At 35.1% G+C, this 23,253-nt stretch overlaps 3 protein-coding genes and 1 long non-coding RNA gene across 12 annotated transcripts; 2 read left to right on the forward strand and 2 right to left on the reverse strand.

The window, feature by feature from the left end:
• Positions 1 to 390: 390 nt before the first annotated feature.
• On the reverse strand, positions 391 to 5,797 carry LOC111480721 (protein SAWADEE HOMEODOMAIN HOMOLOG 2-like). 3 transcript variants are annotated; one of them, XM_023125900.1, is made up of 10 exons: positions 5,711 to 5,797; positions 5,358 to 5,452; positions 4,619 to 4,704; positions 4,485 to 4,530; positions 4,260 to 4,413; positions 2,783 to 2,852; positions 2,598 to 2,649; positions 1,620 to 1,763; positions 1,391 to 1,510; positions 391 to 1,262 (listed from the first exon to the last, which is right to left on the reverse strand). In XM_023125900.1, exons 2-10 carry the CDS (start codon positions 5,409 to 5,411, stop codon positions 933 to 935), a joined length of 1,056 nt encoding a protein of 351 aa, XP_022981668.1. In that variant the 5' UTR covers positions 5,412 to 5,452; positions 5,711 to 5,797; the 3' UTR covers positions 391 to 932. The 3 variants fall into 3 exon arrangements, with proteins under 3 accessions (XP_022981668.1, XP_022981667.1, XP_022981669.1); XM_023125899.1 differs by having other exon boundaries at positions 5,691 to 5,767; XM_023125901.1 differs by lacking the exon at positions 5,711 to 5,797 and adding an exon at positions 5,596 to 5,678.
• A 1,241-nt stretch (positions 5,798 to 7,038) lies between these two features.
• LOC111482102 (transcription elongation factor 1 homolog) lies at positions 7,039 to 10,725 on the reverse strand. Its single transcript, XM_023127766.1, has 6 exons — positions 10,635 to 10,725; positions 10,105 to 10,233; positions 9,843 to 9,913; positions 8,725 to 8,746; positions 8,341 to 8,639; positions 7,039 to 7,166 (listed from the first exon to the last, which is right to left on the reverse strand). Exons 2-5 carry the CDS (start codon positions 10,215 to 10,217, stop codon positions 8,579 to 8,581), a joined length of 267 nt encoding a protein of 88 aa, XP_022983534.1. The 5' UTR covers positions 10,218 to 10,233; positions 10,635 to 10,725; the 3' UTR covers positions 7,039 to 7,166; positions 8,341 to 8,578.
• Positions 10,726 to 11,139: 414 nt separating this feature from the next.
• On the forward strand, positions 11,140 to 14,085 carry LOC111482192. The gene is made up of 3 exons (XR_002718149.1): positions 11,140 to 11,279; positions 11,386 to 11,477; positions 13,428 to 14,085. It is a non-coding gene; the product is annotated as an uncharacterized LOC111482192 (long non-coding RNA).
• A 3,654-nt stretch (positions 14,086 to 17,739) lies between these two features.
• LOC111479657 (probable E3 ubiquitin-protein ligase ZFP1) lies at positions 17,740 to 22,744 on the forward strand. 7 transcript variants are annotated; one of them, XM_023124440.1, is made up of 10 exons: positions 17,740 to 17,944; positions 18,196 to 18,288; positions 18,713 to 18,866; positions 18,971 to 19,150; positions 19,640 to 20,497; positions 20,919 to 21,307; positions 21,439 to 21,537; positions 21,917 to 22,105; positions 22,195 to 22,428; positions 22,485 to 22,744. In XM_023124440.1, exons 5-9 carry the CDS (start codon positions 19,675 to 19,677, stop codon positions 22,339 to 22,341), a joined length of 1,647 nt encoding a protein of 548 aa, XP_022980208.1. In that variant the 5' UTR covers positions 17,740 to 17,944; positions 18,196 to 18,288; positions 18,713 to 18,866; positions 18,971 to 19,150; positions 19,640 to 19,674; the 3' UTR covers positions 22,342 to 22,428; positions 22,485 to 22,744. The 7 variants fall into 7 exon arrangements, with proteins under 7 accessions (XP_022980208.1, XP_022980253.1, XP_022980227.1 ...); XM_023124485.1 differs by having other exon boundaries at positions 18,716 to 18,866; XM_023124468.1 differs by lacking the exon at positions 17,740 to 17,944 and adding an exon at positions 17,979 to 18,073.
• Positions 22,745 to 23,253: the final 509 nt, after the last annotated feature.

The raw sequence follows: 23,253 nt of genomic DNA on the forward strand, positions 1-23,253 counted from the left end.
ATTTAATCTCTAATTTCAATTATTCTCATCAGTTTTGAAAGAAAAAAAAAACCTTTAACGTTTGAATTTTGCATTTATTTTAAGAAAAAAATATTTAAAATATTTTCATCAACCCAACAAATAAAAATTAACACAATTAATGTGTAAAAATTAAATACATACGTGACATCATCCAACTCAATTTAAGTTAAAATTATTAAAAAAAAAAAAAAAAAGTTCGAACTTTTTTTTAAAGTTCAGAGATATTTTGCCGAACTGATTAAGCATCACCGATGATATGGCTAATAAGATATTACCGACCCATACGATATAATACTTCGTAAAGTATCATCCAAAAGAGGGCTCGAGTCGAGTCCAAAAGGACTTTTCTTGAACAGAACAGAAAGAATGTATATCTAAAGGTTCCTGTAATGCATTAAGTTGACTGCCCTTCAGCCAAAGGTACACAAACAAGTCCAGTTTTTCACATGGCATTTAACAATTCGAAGAGAACCCTTTGTCGAGTGCATCGATATCGTTAGTAAAATTTGGTAATCGGCACAGCTCTATGGGAAAACTAAGCAGTAAGATTTATGATCAGTGTAGAGCCATGGTTTGGTTTGGTTTGGCTTGGCTAAGCAGAGAAGAAAAAAGTAAAACAAGAGAGATGATGCCTCTGACCTGTTCGATACTACGATCGAGGTGTGGCTCTTGCATGTTTCATCGGTCGAGAACGTTCAGCATTCAAAGCAAGTGGATGGGAAGCTATCACTTTGAAACATGGGGCAAAAACAGACTTCACTGTGTATTTACTCATCCTAAAAAAACGAGTCGGGCAAAATTTTAAATTGATAGGTTCGGTTAAGATTAGACTGATGGAAGGAAGTTTTTCCATAATCAACTAACTTCCCATTCAGACACATTGTCTGCTGACATACCAGACACAGAGCTGGTCATGATACCGCTCGAGAAGCAGAGCTACCTGCGTGATTACCAACGTTGAATACGGCTGGGGCGCTGTTAGTGACTGTATTCCTTGCTTCCTGAGTACTAGTTTGGGCATGGACATTTATATTTGCATTTGCATTTGGTATAACGATGGTTGCATCCTTGTTGAGTAGCTTTTGGGTTGCCTCGAAACTTATCGTCTGACCACTGAGCAGTACAGAATCCATGCCAGTTCTTGAGGGCTCCATCGATGCTGCTTCGTTTACAGCATGAAGCTGTAGCAACCTGTGGTCGGTCTCAGGCCGACGACAAATCTTTCTCAACTGAACAATTTCCTAACATTCATTTAGAGCAAGCCAAGTCAATTATAGAATCCTAAACAGCATTGAGTGCATGATTAAGTTAGACGTTTATGAACATATCACAATTCATGCAGTATTGCGTTCATGAAGAAGATACGCACCTCACATTGATCGTGATCATAACGGACCAAAAACCTGCAGCGACAACCTCGTACATCATGTCTTCTTCTTTGTGTATCAAGCACATGGGCATCAAAGTAAAGTGCCTGCTCTTTACCCTCCTGAAATTATATGTCCAATATCGAAAGATCTAGTAAACGAGATTATCCTGAATCGATAGCAAGAAGGTGATGGAATGGCCTCGCTTCAAGGGAAAATAAAAGTTTTTACCTGAAAGCATAAGATGAGGTCGCCTGGAAGAACTGCCACACATTCTGAAGATTCACAAGGTAGAGAACGAGGTCTAATGTTCCTTCTGACATTAACCCACTCATCTTCATCTGATCCAAAACCAGCAAATCTAACTAGTACTTCCTGGCAAACAACAATTTTTAGGCAATGCAGGGACTCAGATGAACGCAAACAAAACGAAGCATGTGATATCTTTACAAATCATAAGCATAGCCCAATGGTTAAGGCATCTACTCGTTCCTTTGAAGTTCAAGGATCAAACCCCTACTACCCCAACATTTGTTCTACCGGAAAAAACGAATCGGAGAAATCGGAGGACAAACTTTTGGGTTACAATCAACTACATATCTTGGAGCATTTTATAGAAACGCCAAAATATTGGCCCAATAATGTGTGAGATTTCACATTTGTTGGGGAAGAGAACGAAGCCATCTTTATAAGGGTGTGGAAACCTCTCCCTAGCAGACGCGTTTTAAAAACCTTGAGAGAAAGCCCAGAGAGGACAATATCCGCTAGCGGTGGGCTTGGGCTGTTACATAAGGTGTTGTTGGTTAACATACAATATGATGTTGCAAACTCAGAGGTAGTGAAGGAGAAAAGGATTGGGTGGAGAAAAATCCAGGGCAATTTTAACTCTCAAGTCAAAATATTTCGAGAACTCATAAAATACTTAGAAACTCATAGGGTTGAGAATGTGATCCAAAAGATTTTGAACCCACAAACACAGTAATGAATCCAGAGGCCCTTGACATCAGGCCCGATCGTTGAGATAGAAGACAGTAGAGACTACAAACTGTAATATTTTTCTATAAATGGAGAGAGCGGCCGTACAAGAACTATTTGGCTTCATACTTCCGTGTTCGGTTTTCATAAAGCATAAATAATTCAAGCATGAATAACTGACCAGAAAATAGGTTGAAGAATAACATGCGTGCAAGGGAATGAGTGCAAAATTACCGGGTCACCACTTTCCACAGATCTATGGGATAAAAAGGTAGCAACGTCGTACCTGAAACATATCATAAACAGTTAAAAGAATCAATTATCGACTTTTAATGTGATGAAAACATGTGTACAATTGTTCATTTACGCCTGTCATGAAGAAGTTTATCATCCTAAAGCAGAAGACAAGCTATACTAACCATGCACCATCCCTCCCAGATTTAGCTTCAAATTCCGACAATGGATTGTCTGGAGCACGCTTTAGGGGTCCTGGAATTTGGTACAGAAATTGAATGAAAAATTAAAAGATGTTGATACCAACATGTTTAAATATGAATCATCTTTAAAAAGCAAATCTAGAATCACATGCTATCCAAACTAATGTATCTGTGGTTCATAGCTTTCCACACCATGTCATTTTAAAAATTATGGTTCTTCACAGGCCATAAACATGGTCAGCCCATGATTTACAGAAAAACAATTTATCATCGATTTCTAATACTTGAGACTCTAGGATTGAGAAAGTTTGTATTGATAACCATCGTGGGATAGGTTAAATTTTCTTTTTATAACATATTTGGAGATTTAAGTTAACTACAACAATATTATGGAATAAGGTATATCAAGACTAAGATCTCACATCGGTTAGAAATGAGAACGAAGCATTCCTTATAAGGGTATAGAAACATCATCCTAGTAGATGCGTTTTAAAACCGTGAAGTTGATGACGATAAGTAATGGGCCAAGGACAATATCTACTAGTGGTGAGCTTGGGCAACAAATAGTATTAGAGACAAACACTAGGCGGTGTGCCAACGAAGACGTTGGGCCACCTAAAAGGAGTGGATTGTGAGATCTCACCTTGATTGGAGAGGGGAACAAAACATTCCTTATAAGAGGGTTGAAATCTCTCCCTAGTAGATGTATTTAAAATCATGAGGCTAACGACGATACATAATGGGTCAAAGCGGACACTATCTACTAGCGGTAGGCTTGAGATGTTACAAATGGTATCAGAGCTAGATACTGGGTGATGTGCTAGTGAGGACGCTGGGCCCCCTAGGGGTAGGGGTGGATTGTGAGATCCTACATTGGTTGGAGAGGGAAACGAAACATTTCTTATAAGGGTATGGAAACCTCCCTAGTAGACACACTTTAAAACCGTGAGGCTGACGACAATACGTAACAGCCAAAGCGAATAATATCTACTAGCGATGGGCTTGGGTTGTTGCACCATACGAACTTTTTGCTGGAATACCATAAACAATATGTTCCAATTGAAAAAACAATACTTGTGCGATAAACCCTGGCATTATAAAAAACATCTAACTTCTTTTTGTACAGAGTAGGATCTTTTGAACGCGGAAACTTGCAAGCAGCCACTTTGCAATTGGTTTTTTCATAGAAATCTCATAAGAACAGTACTTAAAATGAAGATTAAAGGCCATAAAAGCTCCCATGCTTCCAGATATACCTCCTCACCTGACTAGCGACCAAAAGAGGAAAAGTTTTGAAATTATGATGTTAGCCCGGACAGAGGCTTTTAACAGATGCCATTCTACTACTACGATAGATTTCGTAACAATAAGCTAATAACAAACATATGATAAGAGAAAAAAAAGGATAAGAAAATGAAAATCTTTAAACATTGATAAAACATAGCGATTTTTTTAATACCTACTAGTGTGGGAGCAGGAACAACTATGGTTTGAGGCACATTTCTCGGGGGTGTTGACTCGACTTGGACAATTGGAGAGACAGCCAACTTTCCGGGAACCTTTGTTGTCTTTGCTCTGATAGCATATCGCCTATTCTGGAACCAATTCCAAACCTACAAAATAACAATAATAATCAGTAAAACGACATTACCTATCATATAAACGTCAAGTACGGCCACCATACTTGCTTCATTTGCACAGCAATCTTCCCTTTCCGTTCAACCGATTCACTACAAACAACATAAACAAATTATTCTCTACACAAAAAGAGCAATTCAAATCATATAAAAGTCATAGTAAGCAATGCAGAATGTCCACCTGAACTTCCCAGCAAGAGAAACCAGAACTTCCCGAGACGGCATGGTATTATTGTGTCCTTGCAGTATAGCCTCCATCTCCGCAACCTTAATCAAAATAAGAAGCGAACGTTACAGCACCGGCAGCTTCGAGGAAGCATATCCCATTTGATTACTAAGTTGAGAAAGAACTATAGTAATAGCCTTAGAGCAAGCAATAAAAACTTCATTTGATTGAAGTCATTATCAATTCCTTGTAGAATAAACAGCATCCAGCAGCAAAACTAATGAACTTCTAGCAGATTGAATTAGATCTATACAAATTTTTGTCAAAACTCAAGCTCGAAAAGGACACTCTTCTTCCAAATTATCGCTATCCAACAAGCCCCCTTTCAGCAGTTCTTATTTACATGCAGCTACCTAAACTAACCATAGCATCAACTCTATGCAGTAATTGGAAAACGGACATCAAAATTCAAAAGGGGAAAAGCACAATTACCAGTAGAACAAGAAATGGAATGGAAAATAAAAAAGAAAGAAAGCAGAAGAACAGCCAATCAGTTCAGAAGAACACGATTAGAACCCTCCATGAAACGAACAAAACAACCACAAGAATCAACAAACAATCAAGCCAATAAACACAGGAATTGAGCTAAGAAAAATTTCCAGCACCAACATCAACATGCATCACAAACACATCATTCAGATAAAGAAAACGAACAAAAGCGGAGGAGGTAGAAGAAGAAGAAGCGGAGAAAAACCTCGGGAGCAGTGAAACGGAAGGCAGGGCCTCCATTGCTGGGAGGCCGACCCATAAGCTAAGCTTTCCTGTGTGGTTTCACTGATTTCGCCGTCACTATCAAAGAATCAAAGAGAGAAACTGAGAAAAAGTACCAAGAAAAAAATCAGAATTGAAGATCCCGTCTTCAGAAATTCGTTATTTCGGGAAAACTTTGAGCGAGTATATAAATAAATGTGCATCGATACATATATATATATATATATGATGATGATGATAGAGAGAGAAATTGAAGCTTTAAGCCCAAAATTCATGGTTTTGGGGGGCAAAACAAAATGCCCAGGTGATTCCGTACCAAATATCAAAATTGTGTACCTCAAAAAAGAACTAAAACCCAAATCTCTGCATATTCTTATTTAGGTTTTAGCATTAGATTGGTTCTTCATTTTTCGAACTCTCACCCTCATCGATCCATTTTAAATTCTATATTTTCAATTATTGGTTATATTTTTTGGATGTTTGACTTTACAAAAATAAAAAATTCTCTAAAACTCACTAGAGATGTGTCGTTGTACATCAGCTTCGATTATGAATTTCATTGAATTTTCTTTTGTCGTAAAAGAGTTCTCCGATTTTTCTTTTCCTTAAGAGGACATATAACTGTAATAACGGCTTGATATTTTGGAACATTCGTGTTTTTGTCGAACGTTTTACCCTAAATTAGATTTCATCTGTTTAATTGAAGACTACACTTGGAAAGTCGACGATTTGTCTTCATTGTGGAAATAGTTTTAGATATCATTTAAGAACATAATAATAATAATATTACCGTTATATCATGAATGATTAATACTCGTCGAAATAACTTTAGATATCATATAAGAACATAATAATAGTTTTAGATATACATTAAGAAAATAATATGGATAATTGTTTGTTTATTGATTTTATAACAACGTTTATAAAGATAATTTTTAAAAAAAAAAAGGGGGGGAATTAACAAAATTTGGAAAGGAAAACGTATGTGATAAAAGGGGAACATGCGAAGGGTGTGAGTGCAATTTTCAGTTACAAAGTGGGAGGTGCTGAAAATTATAGAAAATCGGTGGGCGCCGTGAGCAGTTTTTTTCTCACGGGTTTACTAAATACGCACACCACTAGTTTTTTTTCCTTATTTATTTATTTAAATACTTTTTTCAATATAATATATATATATATATATATATATATATATATATATATATATATGTATAAATGTATGTATATGTGACGTAATAATACCGCTCTCATTTGCCTTGTAAAAAACAAAAAAATAAAAAAGAGGTAAAATAGTCTTCCAAAATACGGTAGAAAAAGAATATAAACAAAAACAAGGAAAAAGTTTTTCATAATTTTGTGATCATATATAATTAAATCTGAGAATTGCCAACAAAAATTAGAAGATTTCACATAGTATCGAGAAATCAATCTAATTTATGTGGGGTGGCTCACGGTAGGGTTGGACACATGAAATATAATCTCATTCCCAAGCCCGACTTAGCTGAGTGGAAAGAAATCTCTCCTCCCAGTTAACAATACAACGGTCTTAGTTTTGAACAATTTATAGCACCTTCATCTCATCGTCTTCGTTTATAAAAGGGATTCAACTTAACTTTCTAAGAGTCTAGACGGAAAATAAAACCTATCATCGACACAAAACAAAATAAAATAGAACACCCTTCAACAATATTTCACTAACAAAATGAGGTTTCACGATCCCAATTTCCATTTGGATGAAAATTAGCAGAAACATTTACTTTTTGTGTCCACAAGATTGGTGACTCAAAATAAGAAAACTAAGAATGTTTGATTAATTCACCACACCTAAATGGTGTGAAAGTTGTCTTATTTATAATCAAATAAATTATAAGGATATGGAAATAACAATAAATGGAAAGATACCTATAATAATAAGGCAAATATTAGATATTTGCCTTATAATAAAATATCAAATATAATATATATGGTAAACTATAATTTATTACTAAATATCCTTAATACCCCACTGCAAGCTAAGCGTCGGATTTAAACGAACGTGAAGCTTGAATCTGAAAAATTCAAAGAGGTTGAGAAACACTTTTCATGAAGATGCTAACAACCCGGTTCTTGGCCATCAAAAATTGCAGAGGGATCGCCGCTCAGCGGCGATGCTGCCTTGGCTTCGGCGAGAATATGTCTAACCTATGAAGAGAGATTGTCGCTTAGCGACGATGCTGCCTTGGCTCTGGTGAGAATATTTCTAACCCCAAGAAGTAGAAGGGGAAACCTAGAGCAAGGAACAAAGACAATGTTGAAGCCGGAAGAGTCACCACATTGGGCGAAGGAGCCAATTTTGGCGAGAAGGGCAGTCGGAAGAGTCGCCTCATCGAGCGAAGAAGCCATTTTGGCAGGAAGGGCGGCGGCAACTTGGTTGGCGAATAGGCCAGTGCGGCACCCAAATTCCGAAGGTAAATCTCTGCAAAAGGTTGATAGGTTTAGGTTAGGGTTTATGTGAAGGATGAAGGTTGATTGGGAAGAAAATGAGAGAGACTATATTGGCCAAAGGGAAAACCGATTTGGTTGGAAAAGGTGAGGTTGTATGTACAGAGTATGACGAAAGGTGATTTGGAGGTCAATAGGGTGGAGCCGAAGAGTAATCAATCGGCTCCGACTACGGCAGCCATGAAGACTGCCCCTGCGGCGTCAAAACCAGCAGGGGTGGTAGAGAAGAAGATTAGAGGATTCAAAAGCCATTGAAAAGAAAGGATCACGATTGTTAAACCGAAAGGGCTCTGATACCATGTGAATGTTTGATTAATCCACCACATCTAAATGGTGTGAAAGTTGTCCTATTTATAATCAAATAAATTACAAGGATATGGAAATAGTAATAAATGGAAATAACAATAAATGGGAAGATACCTATAATAATAAGGCAAATATAATATATATGGTAAACTATAATTTATTACTAAATATCTTTAACAGAAACAAAGTTACAGGTACGTAAAATTCAAGATCAAGTCAACATGAAAACCATCACAACATATTACTGTACAACACACGCTTGTCTATCACAACATACTACTGTTGTACATACACGCTATGAGAGTAGGAGTGTTGTCATACCTACCAATAAGACCCCCTCCTCTTAATTTAGATTCATCAAAGGAACTTTGAACTAGCCAGCTTCTTTTCATACAGAAAACGCCCCAATTGATCCCCCTAAGCACCATCGTCTTCAGGGTTGTTGACCCGCTCACATTCATCGATCCATTCGCTATATCTGATATCAAAACAACATCATGTCAACCGAAGCACTATAGAACATTAATATTGACAAAAACCAACTGCATTTACTTTTTACTTACATGTCTATTGGCTCGCTTAAGGCTGTAAAATAAAAGAGAAGAAATATTAGTGCACCTTAATTATCCCAAGACAGACTAATGACAACAACCTGTAAGCCCCGTATTAGACACAGGTTAAACTAAATCATAGATAGTGACCTACACTTAGACCGCATTGCATTTATTAGAGGTGTAAATGGTCTGCTTGGGTCGAGGGCTTTTTTTGACCCAATCCAAAAATTTTCACAACTCAACCCCTATTTTAACATTTTTTTTAAAAAAAAAAAATTAATTTTTTTATTTAATCATAATTCATAATTATTATGTTAGATGGAAGATATTAAAAATTGACAAACAACACAAATCAATAACTAAATACTGACGTTTGGGAATTGATTACTCTAAAAATAAAGAAAATATAAGATACACCATAAAATTAAAAAACAATAAAAAGGATATATTGTCCATAAAATTAAAAAACAATAAAAAGGATATATTGTAAAATTAAAAAACAATAAAAATAAAAAGTAAATGGAGAGATTTAAAATATATAAAAGAAATTAAATAATAAATTTGACTGGATTCGAACCTGCACGCATAGAGTAATTCTATAACACCAGAATTACCACTCTGCCAAACCCATGAACATACTTGATTTCTTAGCGTATATATATATAACTTTTTTTTAGTTTGGGTCAAACCAAAAATTTTGTCCAATAAACCCGAAACCAAAACCACTTCCAAAACAGCTTCGGGTTCAGGAAAAATAACCCAACCCAACCAGAAATACTAATTCAACCCAACTCAATCCTTATAATTCGGGTTGGGCTAGTCCGGGTTGGATATACACCCCTAGCATTTATAAACTTCCCTACAACAGGAACGAAATTATAGTCGCGAATGGGGAAGGGACAACTGCAAAAGAAATCTTCCATAATCCATCTATTTTGTGAGAAAAATGGGGTTCATTAGAATACTCCCATGAGCCTAGGTAGAGTTCAGACCAAACTCAAACTATTCAAACATAAAGAATCCTAAAATGCTTCAATCGCATCATAATATAAAGCATAAATTGAAACAAACAAAACAGATGGGAAAAGGCAAGAACACTCGTAGAATTAGAGGCTTGAAGAGAATACCTGTAATGGATGTGCTAAAGCCTTCTTGGCAAATTCCACAGGAGGCTTCCCCAATCAAGTTCTTCATATCACTAAAACCATACAAACACCCTCGTCACAATACAAAACAAATGAGGCACATAAACAGAGAGACTAATCCATGAGACAAGCTAATGATAATACATATCATAACCAGCTTTTTCATTGTGCCTCAACTAAAATCTTTCAAACAAATCCCTTCTCCAAGTTACTAGAACCAAAAATGAACCAAATGCAGACATACATGCGACATTCCACACTGGTGCCATGATTGCAGAAGGGGCAGCTAAAAACAGTATCAAGCTTGTCCATTCTCTTCTTAGGTGGGGGCTTTGCTCTCGACTTCCTTTTCCCCATTTCTTATGGCTTGAGGCTGTCCACATCCATAAACAACATCACTACTAATCAGTCTTCAAAACGAGGATGCAATGAAACTTAAAAGGCCATAAAGACAATCTTTCGAGCATATTAATCATTCAATAAGCTACCAATTCTTATAATCCCAAAACATTCGTGTTCAACTCATGAACGACCAAAATAAAACCAGTATAAAAGATACAAGTTCCATAACCCGAAAAAATCAGTTCATCGACTACGGAAAGAATCAAAAGCAAACAATAACTAAAAGCTCAGGAAAATCCCATTCTTGTCACGGGTAGAATAGAACCCTAGGTGGCAGGAAGTAAGAAAAGAGCACATAATCTGCAAATTGAAAGCATAGTAAAAACCCTAGAACTATGAACCCTAAGAAAAGAGAGAACAAAGTCGTCGTACCTGATTGCTGATCGAATTGGGATGGATTATCTTTCGCTGTTGCAGTCGTCTCGCTGGTCAAATTGAAGAATAAGGATTGAAATTGAAGAAAGGGGATTTTATTTATAGATTAAAAGTTCTTTCGTTATTTTACGAAAATACCCCCAACTAAATTCTATAACTACCGAAAAAAATAATAATGCCATATACGTCGCCAGCCATGCAGGCTAGTACGAGTATGGAGGACAGTTTTGTACTTTCACACAGGAGGAATTTTAAAAAAATTATTAATACCATTAAAAAAAAAATATTAACTTCAAAACAAAAATTTTATAAAAAACTTTAAAAAAAAATGTCATTACCATCGGTACATAAACGAAATTATTTTTAATTTTTTTTATAAAAGTTTAAAATTATGGGTAAATAAAATATTTACTAAATTTGAAAGTATTTTTTAAATATAATTCGAATTTTTTTAAAAAATAAAGTGTCCAAAATTAATAGTAAATTTATTTTTTTAAAATTTAAATCGTAATAAATCTCGGCTCTTCCGTTCTCTTTCGTGCTTCAATTTATCATCCTGATTTTGATTTTTAACAGCGCCTGCCAGCTACCTCTTAGCTTGATTATTCTTATGAATTTGAGCTTTAGGGTTCTTTCCCATCGGTAATTTAATGAATTTTGTTGATCTTCAATGTTTGATTGGGCCCCGGCCCCTTTTTTGGGTGCGATTGTGGTGATGAAACTCAGTTTTTTGTTCGATTTTTTTCAGGCTTCACTGATATTTGTCCTGCTCCTTCATCGGCTGTAATCGTCTTTGATGCATAGACGCGTTTGATCGCTCAATTTGATAATGACTTCAAGGTACCTGATTTTGGTTTCAGAGTCCTTTTCTTCATCTATGTTTAGGTTTTCTTGCGAATTGGTTTTTTCTTGTTGGATTGGTGTGAACCGTTGAGGATTAGTAGAGAAATTCGTGAATATTTTCGATCTAGATTTTAAGAATGGACTGGTTTTTATTTGAGTCTCACTTAAGGTGTATCTGCTATGATGCTTTGAATCTTTTGTGGTTTTGATTGCTTAGAAATTCCCATATGTGGTGGTTTATTCGCTTGGATGATAGAATTTTGGAATGAATGACAATATGTAACATTTTCTTTATGAAAAGGCAGGTTAATAGAAGAGAAATCTCAGATTTACTGAACAAAATACCTAGACCTAAGTAAAGTTCTGCCTTAGATTTCTTGTTTTGGATCATGATCCCTTATTGATCCTAGTGAGTTATGAATTTGCTTATAGGATCATAGAATACATGGCTGTACAGGGAACGTCTGTGCTATTATATTCTCTGCAGGATTTTGAATGGTTGTCTAAGTTAATGCTTATGCTTAGTTGGTTAGCTTAGAATTTAAAATCAAAGATTAACTCTGGTGTTTCTTAAGTGGCTGGTGGCTACTCGGTATCAGTAGACGTGGGTACCGACATCAGATGAGTACATCTTTCAATTATGGCTTCTTAATCCGATGTCTAATTCAGGCTCTGAGGGGTGTTTAGTAAGAGGAGATGTTTATTTCTTCAAATGGTTTCTGTTTCAAATAAACATAGACAACTGATAGGAATGGTATGGTATTAGGCTGGTTATGGATGTTATTAGAGTGTTTGGGGTGTATTAGTTATTAGTTCGAGGAGTTTGTTAGGAGTCAATTTGGGCGAAGAGAAAGCTCGACCATTGCTTTGATGGTTTTGGCTGAGTGTGTATACTCAAGAGAGGGGAGGGTCCAAACTCCAAGTACCTCAAATACTTGGATTATATTGTAGCTCTTCTATCTATTTTATTTCAATATTGTACTAGTTGACTGGGTTCTATGAACATCAAAGCTACCTATCCTTGCCAGTTTATAGTTTTCTCTCTACCATCTTTGTGAGATTCCACATTGGTTGAGGAGGAGAACGAAACATTCTTTATAAGGGTGTGGAAACTTCTCCCTATCAGATGCGTTTTAAAAACCTTGAGGGGAAGTCCGAAAGGAAAAGCCCAAAGAGGGACAATATCTGCTAGCGGTAGGCTTGGACCGTTACAAATTATATGAGAGCCAGACACCGGACGATGTGCCAGCGAGCAGGTAGAGCCCGGAATGGGGGTGGACACGAGGCGGTGTGCCAGCAAGGATGCTAGGCCTTGAAAGAGGGTGGACTAGGGGTCCACATCGATGGGAGAAGGGAACGATTGCCAGCGAAGGCGTTGGGCCCCATCTGGGGGTGGATTGTGAGATGCCACATCAGTTGGGGGAGGAGAACGAAGCATTCTTTAGCATACGCATTTTAAAAACCTTGAGGAGAAGCTCGAAAGGGAAAGCCCAAAGATGACAATATCTACTAACGGTGGGCTTGAGCCGTTACAATCTTGTTCTCTACTTTTTCCACGTTAGTACATTATCTTCTTAATTTGTCCTTAGTTAGTACATCATCTTCTTAATTTGTCCTTAGTTAGTACATCATCTTCTTAATTTGTCCTTGTTTTTCTCGATCTTCTGTCTTATTTTCATCTGTCTAAATCGCTGTCTATAAGTTCATTTTCATTTTGTTTTCTGGTTTGCCGGACTTTCATTATTTATAAAACGTTCTTTTCGGTTTAGCCTTTATATTTGATCTCTACATTCCCATTAAAAATGATACAAGTATTTGCCCATTTATATCTGTCGATTTCTACTGATTTTTGGTATATTTTCCATCGTACATTGAAACATAGTTTGTCTTCTGAATTCTTCCTTGGTTTCTATTTTGTCTGGTTTTTTTCCTTACAATGACTAGCAGTTGGAGAAGAACGGTTGGGAATGTCAGGTCCTTCATCGGCAACTCCATGGGCGGTCTCCGAGGCGGTACCAATCTTGCTTCCTGGGTAGTCGCTGGAACTCTTGCCTACTTCCTCTGGGTCAAGCCTTCCCAAGACCTCAAACGTGAACAGCAAGAAAGAGCTGCTCTTGCAGCCACGGATCCTTATCGATACATCGAGAAGAGGAAACCTATTCCTGATCCCCAGGAGACTGGTTTGATATACGGCAATAAGAATAAACCTCAAAAATCAGAGGAATAATCATCTATGGAGAGCGAAAACTTTTGAGAAATGTAACGGATTGCCCTTTATACATGGAAGGGGGTCGGTAATGTCGGGGGGAAGCTAGAGCCTGGAACAACATGATTCTCTTATAACGCTATGGATGTGAAGATTAAAAGGTGATAGATAGGGAATGTGTGTAGTTTCAGTAAAGAGTTGTAGCCAAATCATTTGAATGAAATGTTTTAGTGTAATAACCTGGAGCTGAAAGTTGCAAAAGTTCTGTACTTTGTGTTTTGCTCTGATGATCTCAATGGGATTATCTGCCTGCCTGCTTGTATATTTCTAGTGGAGGTGGAGGCCTCAACTTTCATGTGGCACTTAAAAGCAATAAACTAGTTATCAAGTCTTCTAAACGATGTAAGTATATGCCTATTGAAAATCTAATTAGATATCATATTGAACACCATTCAAGCTCACTACTAGCAAATATTGTCATTTTTGAGCTTTTCTTCTCGACTTTCTTTCAAGATTTTAAAACCTGTCCACAGGGAGAGGTTTTCACACCCTTATCAAGAATGTTTCCAACCAATGGAAGAGGTTTTCACACTCTTATAAAAATGTTTTATAGATCTCACAATCCACATCTATTTATAATAGTCCAAACTCAGGATTTCATAATTTATCTCTTGGGGGCCGGCGTCCTTGCAAACACACGTAATGTCTAACTCATGGGGACGAGATCATCCTAATCCCTTCCCAATCTTTATAATAAAAGGATGCCTTGGTTTAGTGTAAAGTTTGGGGCAAAAACTTTGACAAGAATCTGTGGGCAATTTCCTCCCCTAAGAAAATATTGTGGGCTATCCTCCCACCTATCTCTCTCTCTCTCTCTCTCTTTAAAAAGGGTATAAAATTAAGAGAGAGAAAATTTATGGAAAACAAACTTGGTTGATATTATTGTTCTTTAAAATTCTCATGAAACGTGTTATTCATATAATTCTAATGTTAATTAATACATGACTTAAAAGGTAATGGCTGATTAACCTACCTTATAAAGGTAATGTATTTAACTATTTTTTTTTTATTAATCCTTAATCTTTTAACATTCAAAATTTTTACTTTATTATTATCCCAAAAAAATTATTAAAATTAAATTGAATTGAATTCATAAATAATTATTAATATATATTATATATTTTGAAATTAAAGATTCAAATCTTCTTACTTATCTAATTTGAATCTATTTTACAGTAAAATTTGACCAAATAATATTTTTTTCACAAACTCTTTTAAAAAGAGGCATGGTATATAATATAACAGTTATATTTAAACAATAATAAATAAATTTAATATATATATATATATATATGAAACCTCCCAACAAAGGCAATGCCAGCTCATTACCTATCAATGGAGGTATCACCTTCCGTCTTCCCTCTCTCCAAGCAAAGGTGTTGAAGATTCCTTTGTTTATACATACACATACGTACGTGTGTATGTATATGTATGTATGTATATATATATATATATATATTTGTTCCTAATATTTTTTAAAGTTTTAATCATATTTAATCGTATTTATTTTTCAATTAACGGCACTACACAAAATTCTAGCATATTAAAGAATTCGTGGTTGTGATCATTTACGATTTAATGAATAAAATATTAGTTAATTGTCAATTGTCTTTTTCTACCTCGTACTAAAACATTATCCACCATAAAAATTTGAAATCCAAATCGGATGAATGATCAAATTATCAATCTTTAAAATTATTCTTAATCAAATGTTTATCTAATTTGTATAGGGTTGACAGGGCTAAGAAAGTCAACCAAATATTAGTCAAATGGTGAAAAGGGTCATGCCCATGACTATTGAGTTGAATGTCAAAGTAAGACCACAATTGTTTGGTTAAAAATTGTTTAATAAATTTCATTTTAAATTTATTTAAATCAAATTTGGATTAAAAAAAAAGATTTAATAAATAATATTGAATTAAATTACCGTCGAGTCCAATTTTAATTCTTATATTTTCAATAAATTAAAAAATATTATTTAGTCATTTTTATTTGTTTTATCAAATTAAAAAGATTTATGATTATTAAATAATTTGTAGTTAAAATTGACTTATATAGTTATATTTTATATTTCAAGCTCAAATATTTAATTATTATAACTTATTTAGAAAAGTTTGGCATCTTCATCAAAGCCATTTATTTTCATTTGACAAATAATTAAATTATAATTATTTTTAGAATACTTTTATTTATTCACTTTGCAACATTAAAAAAAAATAAAAATCATTTTTTTAAATATAATAATTTATTTATCTTCAAAAGGAAATTAAAAGATCACATCAACAAGTAAAGATGGGCCCACAAAGTAGCAAAAACCATTGCCTTACCTATAAATTTTGATGGATCCCAAACTTTACACTCAAAGAATATGCCTTTACATTTTATTATTATTATTATTATTATTATTATTATTATTATTATTATTATTATTATTATTATTATTATTATACCATTTTAATCATTTATTTCTTGCCATATTTTATGAATAAAAATAAAAATAAAATAAAACAAAATAATTATAAATAATTCGTTTATATTTATTTATCCACCACTAAAATTGTATTTAATAGATTCATTTATATTTATTTATTTATTTATTTTGAAAATTAAAATTTTAATTCATAACATTTTGGGGGTTGGTTGGAAATTGGGTTATTCTTTAGCTAACCCACACTTTTTGCCCAATTCCACGTGTCATTATTTGGTTGGCACCTAATTAATACCTAATTTATTCCCATTCCAATCCTTCAAAAATATATTCAACTTAATAGATAATTTATAAACTCAATAATTAAACAATTATATATATATATATATATGCTATGCATAACGATGTGGTCAATAACATATATGACATACATACATTCCCTTCAATCCCATAACATTTATGATTTATGAGCGCTCAAGTAATAGTAGACATCAAAACCTAACCCTAAGGCAAAGAGGAAGGTGTGTGTGAGAGAGGATCGTGAGAGAGACCGACCATTAACTAAAAAGAAGAGAATGACGATAGGTAATTGGCAAATAGTACGAGAGGGGATTTTGTAGCAATGACGACGTGCTTTAGTGGCATGAGAGAAAGACTGCGTTGGTACAGTCACGAGTGAGAACACCGACAATGCATGATTGGGAAGTAAATATGAGAGAGAGAGAGAGAGGGCCGGGCGAGCGAGCTTGAGGGAAAATCGAGGGAGAACGAAGAAATGCATAGGCAGATGACGATCATGAAGATTGGTGAGCAACCAATTAGACCAATTTAATTAAAAAAAATTAGGTGTTTAAAAGAACTCGATCAATCCAATCCAATTAAACCCAACTCAACTGAAACTAACAGACGAACAACCCTAACCCCTAATCAATACTGTTACTCATTTTAAATGAACAACCCTAACCCCTAATCAATACTGCTACTCATTTTAAATGAACAACCCTAACCCTAATCAATACTGCTACTCATTTCAAACAAACAACTCTAACCCTAATCAATACTGCTACTCATTTGAAACGAACAACACTAACCCTAATCAATACTGCTACTCATTTCAAACGAAGAACCCTAACCGTAATCAATACTGTTACTGATTTCAAACGAACAACCCTAACCGTAATCAATACTGTTATTCATTTCAAACGAACAACACTAACCATAATCAACACTGTTACTCATTTCAAACGAACAACACTAACCCAATCAATACTGCTCTCATTTCAATTTTTCTCATCGTCAATTCACCATACTCAAAAAGGTAAAATTTGATTTCCTAGATTCTATTATTATTTAATAAATAAAATAATTCAATTAAATTGAAAATCTAAATCTCTATGATTTAAACATTTTAAATTTATTTCTATAATTTGGTAAAATCTTGTAAATATTTTATTAAATTACAGAAAGTAATTCTAAATTTCAAAATAAAAAAATAAAAAAAAACTTTTTCTTTTAAGTTAATTTGTTTTTAAAAGGCAAGAAATAGAAAACTACGGACGCAGCAATTTAACGGTTAAAGAAAAAGAAAAAAAAAAGAAGAAAAAGAGAAAAAAAAAAGTGTTCGTTATTATGTATGCACAGAAATTAGAGAAGGAGCGATGAAAAGAAAAAAGGATTGATCGCTCTCTCTCTCTCTCTCTTCTTTCTCTCTCTACCTCTCTCCCAAGAACCAAAAAAGTGAAAGAAAAAAAAAATTCATTCTTGGCTTCGGTCAGTTCCCTTTCCGTTCCCTTTCGTACTTAAATTTATCATCCTGATTTTGATTTTAAACAATACCTGCAATTTCTTGTCTCGATTGTTCGCTAATTTTGAGCTTTAGGGTTCTTTTCCATCGTTAATGTAATGGATTTTGTTGATTTTTGAATCTTTGATTACAACCCTTTTTTTAGTGCGATTCTGGTAATTTGTTCTTTGATTACATCGTTAATGTAAGGAATTTGTTCTTTTGTTTGGTTTTTCAGGCATCGTTGATAATTTTTCTGGGTATTTCGCTGGTTGTAATCGTCTTTGAAGTTTTGACGCGTTTGATCGCGAAATTTGTTCATGACTCCAAGGTACTTGATTTTGGTTCGAGAGCGCGTTTTCTTCTTTTTTCTCCAGATTTTCTTGGGAATTGGGGTTTTGTTGTTGGATTGGTGGGAGTCGTTGAAGATTGGCAAAGAAATGCAAGGAATTTTGCGATCTATTTTCTTTTGGTTTCTTTTTTCAAATACGATATGGTTATAAACTGAGGCAGTATTTTGGAGTTTGTTGAAAAGAGAAAAAATGGTTTGTTAGCACATGTTAATCGCTAGAATACTGCATGGCTATTAATTTAGCAGTGAATAGATTGAAGTTTCTTGAATTAATTTTTTATGAGTTTTTCTTACCGGCCTTGATAACTTGAAGCTAGATTTTTCAACATGGGCTGCGGTTTCTGGTTGTGATATTGCTCTCATTTGAGGTGTTTTTTGTATCTTTTGTGCTTCTGATTGCTAGAAGTTTCCCATATATGATGGTTTATATTCGCATGGATGATGGGATTCTGGATGTTTGCGCTGGGGTTGGAATGGCATACAACGTTTTCTATATGAAAGAGGGAGGTTAATAGAAGAGAGAGCTCAGATTTACTGAACATAATACCTTCACCGAAGTAAAGTTTTTCCTTAGGATTTTTTTTTATCCCATTTTGTTTCTGATCATTTATATTTCTGGATCACGATCACTAACGAGTTTCGGTTTTATGACCTCGCTTAGAGATCCTAGAATGCTTGTCTGTTGAGGGGAATGTCTATGCTATTAGATTCTCTGCAGGAGTTTGAATAGGCGGACTAAGTTTTATAAGCATATGCTTAGTTGGTTACCTGAGCATTTAATCTCCGAGATTATTTCTGAATTATGTAGGCGGTGGCTGCTCGGTAGACATTGTTTGACTTGGTGGGTACATCTTTCAGTTATGGTTTTTATTTAGGCCTTGAGGGTTTAGTAAGAGGAGGTTTTTCTTTTTTCTTCTTTTTTACTGTCATTCGGTATTCGTCTGAAATTCTATAGTTGAAATGGAATTATTCATTCTCTGTTAGGAAAATTTAAATAAACATTAAAAAAAGATAGTTATCTTCTATCTTCTGAATCCATTTCCATAAGTTCTTTTTGCTGTTTTTTTTTTTTGGTTGAACTATTGTGTATGTTTTCGGAATTTCACATACAAATACTAGATGTTCTTGGCTGATTATCCCTGAATGTCTGCTGTGATTTTGCTACAATTTTCCATCTCATTCTCCTTTAGTTTTTTACCAGTAGGCGTGCTTGCCTCCACCACTCATGTTATTTCTTTTATGAACTAATGACTTTGACAGCAGACAGTTTTAAGATATTTCTTCTGACAAGCTTTTCTTTAATATTGTTTTTTTTTTCTTCAATGAGCAGGTAGATTTTGTGTATCATTTAATTTCATAATCAATATGAGGCAGAGGTTACCACGCACTAGTCAGATGGTTGATATGGAAATGGATCGACAAGGTCAGAATTATCTTCATGCTGAGCCATCCATCATTCTGCCAGGCACATCTAACTTCCCTCAGCATAGTATACCCGCAATGGTTACAGCTTCAGGGAATGCAGCAAATCCAGAGGCTCATTATCTTCCCGATCCTTACGAAGGTCCTATGTTACATGGTTTAAATCAGTACAGTGGTGTTCAACATCATCATAGTTTAGGTTTAAGTACTGCAGCTCCTGGAAACTATTATTACTCTTATGTTACTCCGCCATCTAGTAATGGGTTGTTACCTGCACCTCTAAATCATAATGTAACCGACCAGCTGCCATCTGCTAGCAATTATGGGGTCATTCAAACTTCTTCTGATGGCTATGGTAGGAGGGCATATTTTGTGGATGAAGTTAGTGATCCACACAAGAGAAAGATTACAGAAGGGATTCCTGGGAATGTTCAACACTTGAATGGTCTGGCCAGCTCTAGTTCTTCAGTGCATTTGTCAAATTCAAGGCATCCCGAAGAGGTTGCTATGGTTGAAGCATCATCTTTTCCCCCACCTCAGAGTAGATGGAATGGACCTCGGAATAGTGTTAGAGCTGGATCAAGTGGAACTAGGCGCGACTCTCTTCTACCACTTGACCATAGTCATACAACTCTTGGAAATAATAGGGGTCAACACCTTCAGCCTGCAAATTCTACTTTCTGGTTGGACCAACACTTACAGGCTAATTGTGGCAATAGAAATGCTTCATCTTGGAATCAAGCCTCTACTGCACCTTTCATGCAAGGTATCTTTTCCTATATTAATATTTGTCATGTTCTGTTGGACAGAATCTTTTTGCAGCATGCTGTTAGTTGAGTGTACTGTCTTTTTGTGGCCATTAGTAGAACATGGGTATTTTTTTTAGTAACGAGATGAATTTGGGATCCATCACAAATCCTAAAGAGTTCATTATTCAAACAGTTTTTCTCTAGTAAAACGATGTGATGTTTTAACATCAACAGTATTTTTCTTAACACCATTCCCAACCCACACCTTAATTTCTAATGGTCATGAATTTTAGGGATCATCTATCATACAAGTTACATATCATGTGTTAATGTAGCTGCTTTTGACTGTGCAAATAATTGTTAAGTAACATATATACATATACAATACTGAATTGTTAAAATTTCTCTTATGTAAGCCTGCTGTTATGTATTTGACAGGAACTAATACAAATGGAGGTTTGTTGGAAACCATGAATCTGGGTGTGTACGGATATCATGAAACGGCGGGAAACAGGAATTCTAGAAATGTTCAACATCCTTCCTTAAACCATGGCCAACATATTCACAATCACCCATCTACGGTCGTGCAAAGAATTAGAGGCCAAAATTTCCAGTACTACCCCCAAGTGACGGCAGCTTCATATGGATTTCCTTTGAATTCTTCATATGGCACCATGAATCCTCATAGTCTGGACATAGGGCGTAGGCGACAAGGGCCAGTTGCACCTACTAGCCATGGGCTGCACCGGCTTCCACGAGTGAATGTTGCTGCTGACACTACAAATAGACACCATAACCTTCCTCAGTTGAGATTCTTGCAGGCTGATGTAATGTCTTTTTCCCCATATTCCAATTTCTTCTTTCTATTAGTTTATGTCCTTTTGTTGGTAATCATGCTATCACGTGCTTTTCTTTAATTAGAAGTAGCTCTTATAAATGAGCAAACTGGTTTTTGCAGGAAGTTGCATTACTGGAAATACCCGACTTATATGAAGTGGGGAATTCTGTTGACCATCACAGGGACATGCGATTGGATATAGAGGACATGTCTTATGAGGTAAGCTATTAATTGTAAGTTTGGTCCATGAGCTAGAATGTTATATTTTTTTAAAATTATAAAATTTGTGCATGTAGTAGAGATAAAAATTACATGAGTGAAACGCAACGAATTTGTTATTTAAATAATTGAACCTGTTCAAGCTAGAAGTTCTTGTTTAACATAACTAGGAACCAAGAGGCACCTTACCTCGCCCTTGGTGTAGGCGAGTACCTTGAAAACGCTTAACCTTGTTTTGCTTCTACCTTCTATTTTTTAAAGAAGGTTATGACTTGATTTGACTTAATATGGAAACAGGCATGGATTTAAACGATACAAGGTACATGACAAATCACTGTCTATTGGTGGTTTTAACATGAAAGAGGGTTTGTTTATGCAGGAACTTCTCGCTTTAGGGGAGCGAATTGGGAACGTCAGCACTGGGTTAACAGAGGAAATCATTAAAGCCCAATTGAAGACGAGGAGCTTTGTATCATCTGTAACAGTTGTTAATCTGGAGGAGGAGGAGGAGGAGGAGGAAGAGGGTTCGAGTTCGGATCAGGATGCCGATTACTGTATCATTTGCCAGGTAAAAGCTAAAGCGCCTTAGAGCCTGTATACTACATCTTTGGTTCTGAATCATTTGAAGTTAGCTAAGTAGTAACATTGGTTCTACAGGATCACTATCAGAACCATGAGAAAATTGGAACGCTTGATTGCGGACACGAGTACCATGCAAGTTGCTTAAAGAAGTGGCTAACTGTCAAGAATGTCTGTCCCATCTGCAAATCAGAAGCATTGGTGACGGTTAGAAAGGAACGATGACGATCGAGCGTTCCCCTCACAAATCATCTATCTATCAATGCAGTTAGCTGATGTTTTGTTGACTTTTGTATATGTACTTGCATATAAATATATATATATATATATATATATATATATATATATATATATATATATATATATATATATATATATATGACTTAAAAAGTAACTGTCCAGCTCATTTTATTTGTTGGCTTCCAGAATATGGATCCTGTTGTATTTATAAAAACATTGTACAGACTTGTTTCTTTATCATCTTCTGTGCTGTACTTTTCATATTTAAAGCACATTGCTCAATTATGTACACCCCATGAATTTGCAAGATTTATGATCTTTGCAGGATATAATGTGATGCTCACATTTGTAAATGGGACAGCTTCAGATTGAATTTGTTGCTACTCAAGTAATTCACTTGTATATTCTTCCATTACTTTCCATGGACTTCAGATTGTTCAATCTGTGTTCTTGGATTTGATTTTGTTTTGGTTTCTTGAATTCTTGTCTCTGCTTTCGATGTTTTAGAATTTTTTTCGTTTCTCATTTTCAAGTTAGAAATGGTTAGGTATCAATTTGAGCTGCTAAAACCTTAGATATAAGGTTTTTAAGATCGAACATTCTTGTTTTTCCTACTACTAGAAAGAACAATGACAGTACTAACAAAGAGACGTATATGACGAACATGATCATCCTATAAAATTCAAATAGATGTATATGAGACAAGATAAGATATGAATAAGGTTGCAAGATCAATTTCTCCTATCTATCTATCGACTGGTGGAGTGATTTAATTAAAAAAAAAATCAACAAAATACCAACTTGATCATCCTTTTCCAGAAATCCCATACAAGAGAATCATAAGTTAGGAAGTCATTCAACTCAAACTTTTTTCGATGTCAAAATCCCAACTACTCG

This window comes from Cucurbita maxima, unplaced genomic scaffold, assembly GCF_002738345.1.
Source record: "Cucurbita maxima cultivar Rimu unplaced genomic scaffold, Cmax_1.0 Cma_Scf00001, whole genome shotgun sequence".
In the NCBI taxonomy this organism is placed as follows: Eukaryota; Viridiplantae; Streptophyta; class Magnoliopsida; order Cucurbitales; family Cucurbitaceae; genus Cucurbita; species Cucurbita maxima.

Coding starts and splice junctions, on each gene's coding strand:
- LOC111482102 (XM_023127766.1), bottom strand. CDS start 10,217: ATGGGGAAAAGGAAGTCGAGAGCAAAGCCCCCACCTAAGAAGAGAATG. Junction 9,914..10,104: donor ACCAGTGTGGAATGTCGCAT/GTATGTCTGCAT, acceptor GTATGGTTTTAG/TGATATGAAGAACTTGATTG. Junction 8,747..9,842: donor CTTTAGCACATCCATTACAG/GTATTCTCTTCA, acceptor TTTATTTTACAG/CCTTAAGCGAGCCAATAGAC.
- LOC111479657 (XM_023124440.1), top strand. CDS start 19,675: ATGAGGCAGAGGTTACCACGCACTAGTCAGATGGTTGATATGGAAATG. Junction 21,308..21,438: donor TGAGATTCTTGCAGGCTGAT/GTAATGTCTTTT, acceptor TGGTTTTTGCAG/GAAGTTGCATTACTGGAAAT. Junction 21,538..21,916: donor TAGAGGACATGTCTTATGAG/GTAAGCTATTAA, acceptor TTGTTTATGCAG/GAACTTCTCGCTTTAGGGGA.
- LOC111480721 (XM_023125900.1), bottom strand. CDS start 5,411: ATGGGTCGGCCTCCCAGCAATGGAGGCCCTGCCTTCCGTTTCACTGCT. Junction 4,531..4,618: donor TCTCTTGCTGGGAAGTTCAG/GTGGACATTCTG, acceptor TGTTGTTTGTAG/TGAATCGGTTGAACGGAAAG. Junction 2,853..4,259: donor TCCTGCTCCCACACTAGTAG/GTATTAAAAAAA, acceptor ACCAAATTCCAG/GACCCCTAAAGCGTGCTCCA.